The sequence below is a fragment of the Marmota marmota genome, unplaced genomic scaffold (genome assembly GCF_001458135.2).
Source record: "Marmota marmota marmota unplaced genomic scaffold, marMar, whole genome shotgun sequence".
Taxonomy (NCBI): Eukaryota; Metazoa; Chordata; class Mammalia; order Rodentia; family Sciuridae; genus Marmota; species Marmota marmota.
This window is the reverse complement of record NW_026000240.1, coordinates 27139467-27151499: the sequence shown is the minus strand read 5'-3', so window position 1 is coordinate 27151499 and position 12033 is coordinate 27139467. Positions and strand designations below refer to the sequence as shown.

At 33.2% G+C, this 12033-nt stretch overlaps 1 protein-coding gene across 8 annotated transcripts in view; it reads right to left on the bottom strand.

Moving 5' to 3' along the window:
- Positions 1-12033, bottom strand: part of Stag1 (stromal antigen 1) — a 261193-nt gene that overhangs the window by 82410 nt on the left and 166750 nt on the right. For all 8 annotated transcript variants that reach the window (XM_015487017.2, XM_048794464.1, XM_048794466.1 and 5 more), the window contains 2 exons: positions 4327-4434; positions 806-920 (listed from right to left, as the gene is read on the bottom strand). In XM_015487017.2, the coding sequence (XP_015342503.1) occupies positions 806-920; positions 4327-4434 (223 nt within the window). The remainder of the gene's footprint in view (positions 1-805; positions 921-4326; positions 4435-12033) is intronic.

Here is a 12033-nt window from a genome sequence, read left to right as displayed (position 1 = left end):
TCCCACCCCTACCGGGAATAGAATCCAGGGGCGCTTAACCACTGAGCCACATCCCCAGCTCTTTTTATATTTTATTTAGAGATGGAGTCTTGCTAGGTTGCTTTTAGGGCATTGAGAAATTGCTGAGGCTGGCTTTGAGCTCAAAATCTTTCTGTATCAGCCTCCTGAGCCACTGCGATTACAGGCTTGTACCACTGTGCCCGGCTATTCAGGGGTTCTTTAGGTTTGGATGACCATTCCCCCAATAGAAAATACAGAATATCAAACAGTATTTTAGTGAGAAAAACTATAGTCTCCCTGCAAAAACAGATACTAATTGTACATTGAGTATTAATTATAAAACTCTTTACATGATAACTGATACAGCAATGAAAACACTGCTATGGGAATTGTAGAACAGTTTAAAACATCTAAATTCATAGTTTCCCTACTCCTTATTAAATAATGCAATTTTCAAAAATGATCAAACTAATGGTTAATAATTTGACAACTCCCAAAGTGTTTAATAACATAATTTAAAACAAAAGATACATATTTAAGAGAAAAACAAAATAGTATGCAGTATTGCAACCCTGTAATAGTGTAAAAGTTTTAACAATTACTGTTATATATTCAATATTGATATAGCTCTACATATATATTCAGAAGTTCCTTCCACAAAAGGTAGAGTATTAATTCTAAAATTAAGCAAGTTATAAAGACAACTTTGTAGAAATAGTCTTACTTTCATTTGATTTTAAATTCAATGACAATTTTATTTAATATGTAGTATATAAAAATAAAATGTTAATTTTTTTGCTTTTACCTCACTTTCAAGAAAAAAAAGGACAAGCATTCTAATGAGGTTTCCATTTGGACTGTTCCTTCCTCTCCTCTTTGCTAATGCCTCCTCGGCTTGTGGGTCATGTCTGCTAAACAGCCTGGTGGGGGGGAGGGGGGACGACAATAAGAGCATTACAAATTCTCATGGATATCAGTTAGTCTTTTCTTTCATTACACAAATTATTTCATCATTTAAAAAAAATCTGACATCAGATTACCAATCTATTTCAACAAAAATATGTTACTGATACCTTTATATAAAGGTTAAAAAATGGTTGGATTTGAAAATTTCCATAAAGTATAGCTATATATAAAACATACAAGGAGGCTGGGATGTAGCTCAGTTGGTAGAGCGCTTGCCTTGAAAGCACAAGACCCTGGATTCAATCCCCAGCACCACCCACACACACACAAAAATGATACTTGTGGTTAAAAAAAGAAAAGTACAAGGAAATTTTTTACTGAATAATCGATGCTCAAATATTAATGAAAAATATAAGCACTGATAATATCCTATATGATTAATACTAGAGTACATAATTTTATAGGTTGATTTTGTCTTTAGTGGTGCTAGGGATTGAACCCAGGGCCGTCTCTGTGTTAGGCAAGCACTCTGTCACTGAACTATGTCCCTAGTCCTGTAATTTAGTTTTATTTTCTTAGATATTGATTTCACAATCACATAATTATAGAATTTAACCAAATGTTCCAGAAAATATGAAAATTCATATTTTTAATCATTACCTGTTACTTATAACCTATTACCAATTAACAATGCTCACCCAAATGTTTTCAGTAAAATGACATTCATGTTACAGTTAGAAAAGTATCATTTAGTGACTAACTTTCTAAAATATGACTATGAAATTATCTGAAAAATTTCATTTGTTAAGTAGACTTATTCTAATAAAACTTGACTGCTAAAGGTCCTTAAGTCCCTTATTCCCAGTCATTGCTCTAGATAAAAAGGATATAGCAGTGACCAAAGACAAAACCCTGATTCTTTTATAAAAAGAATCTCAGCTTTTATAAAAAATAAGAACATGGAGAGAGACAAATAGCATGGGCTAGTTTACATATGGAAGTCAAAGTTTGCCTCTCACATGAAAGGTAAATAACTGAAGAAAATAAGAAAAATTTCACGTGATACGAAAACAAAAAGATCCCAAGTAGAAAACTGCAACAGAAAATTTGTGTTTTGTTTGGCTGGGGGACATATAAGCCTTATCTTGAAGCTATATGAATACAGCTATCACAATAGTTAAAGAGATGGTTTTGTGTTGTGGGTAGCTTTCAGAGGGGTGGCAAATAAAAATTCTGAGGGTCCTTGGTAACTAAAATATACGAATTTGGATAATGCATTTATTATATATATATTACTGAGAAGTTAGCTTAGGCTTCTAAACTAAAAAAAAAATGTGGATTTTTGGATGACTTTAAAATATCCATTTCAGCTTACTATCATTTGGATGACTGGTTAAGACTGTGTGCATGGCTTGTAGACTTTAAGATATTGTGTGCACAAGCACAGATTCAAGTATTTTTGACATAATCCTAGAATTTCTGGGGCTGCTATATATTGTTAAGATTTTAATTTAAAAAAATGTTAAAGTAAAGAAAAAATATTTTAAAAGGTAATTATATTAAATGGTAAATGAATGTTTAAAGAAATCATTAAAAAATTAAAAATTATTAAAATGTGAATTGCTCCAGGGCAGGGGCTTAAAAATCAGTTAATTAAGGAAGTCTTCATTTACTTGCACAAGAATAGGCTTCATTTTCACAAACAAATAATAAATTTTTAGGTAAAGTGTCCCAATATAAAAAATGTTAGCAAATATCTCAAACTTATTCAAATGATACAGATAAAATAAATATATCCAAGGCTCTTTCTAACTCAAATGCTAGAGATTATATTCTCTTTTCTAGAGAGAGCCAAACTCTATTTTCTCTTTGAAGCTACAGAAGTTTCAAATTCTAACACAAAGCTATTTGAAAAGTTACATATGGAATAGAGACCAACTATAACAATCATGAAAACAATGGAATTTAAGGCTACAATACATCCTTGATATGTGTGACAGATGACATCTCAAGATAAATATGGAAATTGCATTATTTTCTTAGCCATACATGTATGTCTGAGTGACCAGTTCAATATAATTTTTAAAAAATCATGCCTCAAAACTTTGATTTTTCTTCCTCTTCACTTTTATTACCAGGATAAACTATAGTTGGTTTCTATTTCAGAAAAAAAAATCATATTGAAACAACTTTTCCCACTTTTGAGTAGTACAACTACTTAGAGAAAAATCTGTTCTTGAGGCACTGTGATGTAGATACTTGAAGAAGAGACAGATCTGCTCATTATCAAAGTTAATCATCCAGGTGCAACAACTGCCCAGTGTATGATTTACATTCGTGCACAATCACTAATTAGTACATAATGGACTTTTAGGTTCACCTGCCAATAATCAAAGCCACTAAGTTAAATCCACAATCAAAAAAGCAAAAAATAGGGGCTGGGGTTGTGGCTCGGTGGTAGAGCGCTTGCCTAAAACGTGCAGGATGCTGGGTTTGATCTACAGCACCACATAAAAATAAATAAAATAAAGGTATTGTGTCCAAATGCAACTAAAAAAAAAATTAAAAAAAAAAAAGCAAAAGGTACACATATAACCAATATGTTTGTATTATGAAAATAAATGATCCTACTGTTATAAAACATACAGTAGTAAACCATAATAAAAATGTATTTCATAAGTATTTATGCTTATTAATTCTCATTAATTTGATGTTTTGCCAAAATAAATTTAACAAGTTTTAAAAAAATTCAAAAAATTTAAACTTTAACTCTAAATATAACTTTCATAATCACTATAGTTTACCGTTTTTTATGGAGAGAACAGGGGAAAAAAAAACATGAAAAGTGGGGAGGCATTTTAAAGGTGATACTACAGAACATTTAAATTATAAATGTTGAAAAGGTAAGATTGGAACTCAAAATTTTAAAAGAAAAAAAATTAGTAAAATGAAATATCATTACCTGGGGAGCTTTTTTTTTTTAAGGTGGGGGGGGAGAGAGAGAGAGAGAGAGAGAGAGAGAGAATTTTAATATTTATTTTTTAGTTATTGGCGGACACAACATCTTTCTTTGTAGTGCTGAGGATCGAGAACCCAGGCCTCACGCATGCCAGGTGAGCGCGCTACCACTTGAGCCACATCCCCAGCCCTACCTGGGGAGCTTTTATAAACTTCATATACTTTCCCAATTTCACCACCTAGCTGGGAATCATCTTTACACATATCAGGGAAAAATAGATATATCAAAAGACATACCATTCTCAGGAATATAATTTATAATGTGTAAAGTTTATGAAGCTATGATAGCTGAGAAAGGTGATATGCACATTTTTTAATACTCTGTTCAATTACTACTACTCTCTTCTACTAACTCTAAAACAACAAAAAAACAAAATACATAAGTTTTGAAAAATAACTCACTTTTTGTGAAGGAACTCTCCCGCTGCCACAGCAACAGGGCGATGTGCTGAATAAACCAAGTGGTAAACATTTTCACAGTCTTCATTGGAAAGGGCTTCTTCACTTCCACTGAAAATTTCAGAAAGTTAATAGCTGAACCAAAATAAGCACATATTTTCAGTTCTCCTGTTATTTCAAAATTTGAAAGTTCATCATAAAAGTTGAAGGCACACTGATTTTAGTTTCCGCCTTATCTTACTTTGAAAGTACTGTTTCACTATATAAAAGACACAATCATTATAAAATGTTCAGAATATATAGATAAAACAGGGAGAAAATAAAATATATAATACTTACACACACACATATTCTTATACAATGACTATTAAGCTCTTTAAATGTGCATAAGATTTTTGTTGATATGTTCTGGCAATATTTTTGTCCTTGTTTCAGAGAAATTACTATGCTATATAAGTCTTCTTTCCAGAACTGTATTTTTAAAATTACATTTTAGCACCATATTTACAGTACTATTTGGTCTTCTTAATAAATGGATTCTGTAGGAAAAACCATTCCTTTCTCAACTTTCTATTCAGGCATTCTTAAAAAGTCTGCATCATTTTTTAGTTGGTCATAATGTGTCTTTAAGTACTCCCCCCACCAAGAATATCCATATTATGACTGTTTTAAAATGTCTGATATAATTAAAGATTAACAACAACTATATGGGAAACAAAAAATGTACACATTTTTGACAACATGTAGGGGTTTAGAGCTCATGCCCCAAATTCACATCTGGAGATGCCTCAGGAACTAGGATGTTGAGGAATCTATCATGTAAAATTAGAATGATCTGGTCAGGAAAAAAAAAAAAAAATCAAGGATGGTAGTCAGCCTAGAAACATTTTTCCCTCAACAATCTCTGTTCCAATATTATAAGCCAGAAAAACAGAGTAGTGTTAGCAAACAAGACAACTGTCAATAGTTGCTGGGAAATAACAGTAAGTATAAGTAGACTGGCTAGTACATGAACTTACTTTCTTTATCTATCCATTCCATATTCTTGGGGTTATGAAATTATAATTGAAAGACACAATTTTAAGACTACCAAAGAAGAGCATTAGATTATAACAAGAGGCTTTTTGCTCTAAAGCACAAATGTCTCTATCTATGTCCAATTTATACCAAAAATTATAAGGAGGGGTGTAAGGCTAGGGTTGTTTCCCAAGTTAGATATCATTAGTCCACTAGCTAATACCCTCGAAAATTAACAGTTTAATATCAAAACAAAACAATTTAACATGACATCTTAAGAACCCAAGCTCAAAAACGAAAGGAAAACGATGTGTATCAAATAGATGGATGGAATGTAACAGGATGTTATATTTAACTTTACCTGAAGTTTTGGGAAGTTTTAGTATGGCAGAGATCTCACAAATCAAGTAAAACAAGGTCAAATTAATTTTTTCATGCACGTGTTATCAGATACAGGAAAGCTGGGTTGGGATGCTTAGCTTATTATCCAACAAAATAATAAGTAACTAGAAATTAGGAGACTGAGCAACATAATTGGTAGAAAAAATTTCTTCATTTTCTAACTTTATTTACTGGAATTGAACCTGGGGCACTACCACTGCACTACTTCCTCAGGCCTTTCTATTTTATTTTGGGACACTGTCTGGCTAAGTTGCCTAGGCTGGCCTTGAATTTGTGATATTACTGCCTCAGGCTTCCGGAGTAGGTACAATTACAAATAGGTGGGATTACAAGCAGTGGGTGGGGTTCCACCATATGTTACTAATATGGTTTCTTTAAAGACAGAGATATCAGAGTGTTGTGGTACTCTGAAACCTTTCCCTAAGATAATCTAGAACACCAAGTTTCAGAAAATTTCAATGAAAACGTTATGAATATCCTTTAAAATTATAAGAAATTTTAGAAACTAGTATCTGGTGCAGGGATTAAAGAGTTCTAAAGATAAAATGTTTGTGGAGCAGTCCACGGTAGGAGAAACAAGAGAGTATGGATACCAGGGAGTGCATAGTACTTCAACCATTCATGAATGGTCTTGATTTCCTTTAGGCCATGTATGGAATATTGAAAAGGAACATTTCTGAATAGATTTAAAAGACTCTACCCAATAGAACTACCTTTAGGGCAAGCAACTTCCACACAGAAAACATAAATGCCAGGAGTTGTAGAGATCTATGAGGAATTCACAAAAGCACCAATGTCGCCAATGCATTTAGAATATCTGACAGAACTATAGTGTTAACAATTTCATACTTAAATTAAGACATTATCTGCTCTTTCCACCCTTAATAAACATGCAGTTATATATGGACACAATGTCTTTAGTTCATTTATTTTTTTACGTGGTGCCGAGGATTGAACCCAGTGTCTCACATGTGCAAGGCAAGCACTCTGCCACTGAGCCACAACCCCAGCTCGAATTCTGTATTTTTCTTTACAACTCTATTCTCACTTATTTCTAACCCAGTAGTTTATTCATTCATTCCCCACCAACACTACTGGGAATAGAATCTACGCACTTATAAAACCACTCAATCTTGTACATTTGTGGGAAAAGTAGAATTTTTCCAGGCAAACAAGTCTCAGAAGGTTTGAAAACACCCTTGAAGGAAGAAATCTAACTTATTTAGATAATCTTTGGAGACTGAAATAATTACTCTTCTGGAAAAAAAGGAAGAAGAAATATCAAAGTAAAAAATAAACGAGCTGTCTAAATGACCAAGTACTGAAACTAAATAAAAAAGGCAGGCAGTCAGATATATATACATACAGTCTAATGATACATATCTCATCTCAAATTCCAGACAATACCACTGAAATATATGAGTGGTTAGAATGTTAGGATACTGTATTATTCAGGGCAAAGGTATCAATAGCTGGTTAAATTCACCAGAAAACCTAAGGGCCAAATACTTTAAAATAGATTTTAGAGGGGAAATAAAACTCTTCATAATTGATTATGAAAAATATTGTATGATCAACACTCAGGAGGAAAGGTAAGGCAACAATTATAAGACTTTTATACATTATCCTTAAAAAGTAGACAGGAAATAATATGAATGAAACAATGTATAAATTCAACAAAATAAATATGTATACAATTATATGCAATATGTGTATATATATATATTGTTTTTATTTACTTATTTTGTAGTGCCAGGGATCAAACTCAGGGCATTGTGCATATTAGGCAAATGCTTTACCACTGACTAACCTCCTCAGCTCTAATGTTTCTAAGCATATTAATAAAATACAAAAAATTGACCAGAACATTCAGAACATATTCTGAGATAACAGAATAAAATAGAAAGGAAAGCTTTAAACTTTTTTTTTGTTGTTGTGGAAAACAAAAATATACTATTGAGTTCTCTATAATAAAACTGGAAAACAGAGATGTGCCATGGTTTCAGTAATAATGGCAGTTCCCTCTGATCCCAAACCATGCCATTACCTCTCCTATTTCAGTCAGCCAGATCCTGCTCCAAAGTAACTATGTATGGCAAGGCAGTAACCAAAAATAATGGACATACAGGAAAGATACAACCGGATCTAATGGAGTACACTATTGAGGCGTTGAAGAAACATGGAAAAGAATACTTCAACCCATATCAAGGAGTTTGACAAGATATATAACTCCACCTGGTATTATTTCGTGGGGAGCAATTTTGTATTATGTGATACATGAAACCAAACATTTTTTCAACTTCCAACTGGGTCAAAACGCCATTTTTCTATTAAAATCTGGTTAAAAGCATAGATTGTGACACATACCCAATGATTCATCCAAAAATGAAGACTGAAGACTAAATTTTGAATACCAAATACTGAATTATTCAGTCCTTGCAAAGGGAACAGACTAATCTTTGAACAATTTATTGTGTTTTGTACAGGTCATTCTCTGCACAATTTCATTATGGTGATAAAACAATTAGCACAATAGCTTAAAGCAGGGTGTGGTGGTGCATGCATGTAATCCCATCAATTCAGGATGCTGAGGGAGGAGAATCACAAGTTAGAGATAAGCCTCAGCAATTTAGCAAGGACTTAAGCAACTTAGCAAGATCCTGTCTCAAAATAAAAAGTGAAAAAAGCTGAGGATGTGGTAAAGTAGTTATAGGAGCTCAATTCACAATAGCTCAACTACGGAACCAACCTAGACGCCCTTCATCAGATGAATGGACAAAGAAAATGTGGTGTATATATATATACACAATGGAATACTACTCATCCCTAAAGGAAAATGAAATTATGGCATTTGCAGGTGAACGGATGGAGTTGGAGAACATCATGTTATGTGAAATAAGCCAAACCCGAAACAGCAAAGACTGAATGTTTTCTTTGATAAGTGGATGCTAATCCATAATGGAGGTGGGGGTTATGGAAGAATGAAGTAAATTTTGACTGTGCAGAGGGGAGTGAGAGGAGAGGGTGTGGTTATGTGAAGGATGGTGGAATGAAACGGACATTACTACCCTATACATGTATGATTACACTACCAGTGTGATTCTATACCATGTTCAGCCAAAGGAAGAAGTTGTGCCACATTGTGTACAATGTGTCAAAATCTATTCTACTGTCATGCATAACTAATTAGAAGAAATTTAAAAAATAAAATTAAAAAACAAAACAAAACTCTAGCCAGAGCAATTAGGCAAGAGAAAGAAATAAAGGGCATCCAAAATGAAAAAGTCATCATCAAATTGTCACTGTTTGCAGATGACATGATCTTAGGCAAATGCTTTACCAATGACTAACCTCCTCTTATACATAAAATCAACAACAAAACCCAAACACTCTGCTGGAAGAAAACAATTACAACTAATAAATTAACTCAGCAAAGTTGCAGGATACAAAATCATCATTTAAAAACAAAACAAAACAAAACAAAAAAACCTTCAGCAGCACTGCTATACACCAACAGCAAATTATCTGAAATAGGAATCAACACAGTAATCCCATTTATAATACTTACAAAAAATAGTAAAATACAAAAGGATAAGTTTAACAAAAAGGTAAAAGATTTCTACAATGCAATCTATAAAATGCCAGTGAAAGAAACTGAAGAGGGCACATGTAAATGAAAAGAGATCCCCTGGTTCATGGGTTGAAAGGATTAGTGTTTTTAAAATGTCTATACCGCCCAAAGTGATCAAAAGATTCAGTGCAATCCCTATCAAAGTACCAATGACATTCTCAACAGAACTAGAAAAATAGCACTAAAATTTGTATGGGTTCACAAAATACCACCAATATCCAAAGCAATCTTCAATAAAAAGAACAAAGCAGGAGATATATATTACCTGACTTCAAAATAAATTATAAAGCTGTAGTAATCAAAACAACACAGGACTGGTAAAAAAGAGACATAGACCAATGGAACAAAATAGACTAGAAGTAAACACAAGCATCTATAGTCAACTAACTTTCACCAAAGATCCAAAGAATACACATGGGAGAAGAGATGGTATTTTCAGTAAATGGTACTAGGAAAATTGGATATCCACACACAGAATAAAATGAGACCCCCCATTTCTCACCCATTTCAAAAATCAACTGTAGGAGCTGGGGTTGTGGCTCAGTGGCAGAGTGCTTGCCTCAAATATGTGAAGCACTGGATTTCATTCTCAGCACCACATATAAATAAAAAATAAAGGTCCATCAATAACTAAAATGAATAAAATAAATAAAATTAAAAAAATCGACTGTACATGGACTAAAGACTTGTAAGACATGAAATCAATAAAACAAAACAGGGGAAGTGCTTGAGGGATATTGGAAAGGCCAAGGAATATTCTGGAGAAGACCCTAAGAGCAGAGGAAACAAGAGCAGAAAAGTACAGGAAATAAAAGCTAAAATGGTATTACATTAAACTACTAAGTGTTTGTACAGCAAAGGTACAGTAAAGAGATGTACAACATATAGAATGGGAGGAAGTATTTCCAAACTATATACCTGACAAGAGGTTAACATCCAGAACTTACAATGAACTTCAAAAACTCCAACAGTAAACATCCAATCTGATTAAAACTGGGCTATAGTCCTAGCAACTTGGGAGGGTGAGACAGGAAGATCAGAAGCTTGAGGCCAGTCTCAGCAATTTAGAAAGACCCTGTCTCAAAATGAAAAATAAAAAAAACCCCAGGGATGTGGCTCAGAGGTAAAACATCCCTGGGTTCAATCACCAGTAGTGCAAAACACCAACACCACCACCACCACCACCACCACCACAACAACAACAAAAGGTTGTCAACTCATCCTAGTAAGATGGCTACTATCAAAAAGACTAAAGATATCAAGTGTTGGTAAGAGTTAAGGAAACTCACACTGTTAGTGGGAATGTAAATTAGTTCAGTCCTTGTAGAAAACAGTATGTATATTCCTTCAAAAAATTAAAAACAGAGCTGGGGTTGTAGCTCAGTGGTAGAGAGCTTGCTTGGCACTGGTAGGGCACTAGGTTCAATCCTCAGTACCACATAAAAATAAATAAATAAATAAAATAAAGATATTTGGTCCAGTACAACTTAAAAAAATTAAAAACAGAACTACCATATGATCTACAAATACAGATCATATATCTACCCCCTACTGAGTATATATTCTAAGGAAATAAAATCCCAACATGGAAGAGACGTCTATACTCAGGTTCACTGCAGCACTACTCACAATAGCCAAGAAATGGAAGCAATCAAAGTATCTATCAACTAATAAATGGAGAAAGAAAAGGTGATACATATACAAAAAGGAAACAATTCAGCCATGAAAAAGGATGATAGAACTAGAGTTAGGTGAAATAAGCCAGGCATATATGTGGAATGTAAAAAAAAAAACAAAAAACTGATGTAGAAGTTGAGGGCAGAATGGTATTTAGGAGCGGCTGGGGAGATTAAGAGAAAGAGAAGGGTGAAGAGACCCCAATAAATGGCTACTGGGTTAGTTACACAGATGTTCAAGTTTAATATGGGACAGCAGGATGACTATAGATAAGGATAATGTATATATTTACTTCAAAAAGAGGAAAGGATTTTCAAAGTTTCTACCACAAAGAAATGATAAATGTTTGAGGAGATCCACATATTTAACCTAATTTCAACATTACACATGTACCAAAATATCATGCTACCCCATTACTATGTACAATTTTATTTACATTTATTTATACTCTTTTCTGTGGTGATGGGGATCAAACCCAAGGCCTTTCATGTGTTAGGCAAACATTCTACCATTGAGTAGATAATTGAGTTATAATTGAGTCATATCTTTAGCCCCTTATAATTTTTGTTTTTATGCATGTGCTTAAAAAATAAATTTAATTCTAAAATGTCAAATTTATTAATGATCACAGATGTGTATATAATACTGTATTTAAACAAAACAGAACTGTATCATGTTCAAATAGAATTTATTCTAGAAATGCAAGGGGTGCTTACCACTAGACAAATTTATTAATTTAATTCAGGTTCATTAGTGGATAAAAGGAAAATCTCAGGAAACTCATATACAAAGGGAAAATTTTATCATAGACCAAAAGATACCACAGAAATCACAGAAACTAAAAACTTTAATTGCCTCCCCAGAACAAGAACAAAACTGTCTTCTATCAGTGACACTGTTAATAGTAATAAAGGAACTGGTTATGCAATTTGACAAGAGATGAAAACTTGTAAGGTTAGGAAGTGAAATTGTTTGCAAATAAT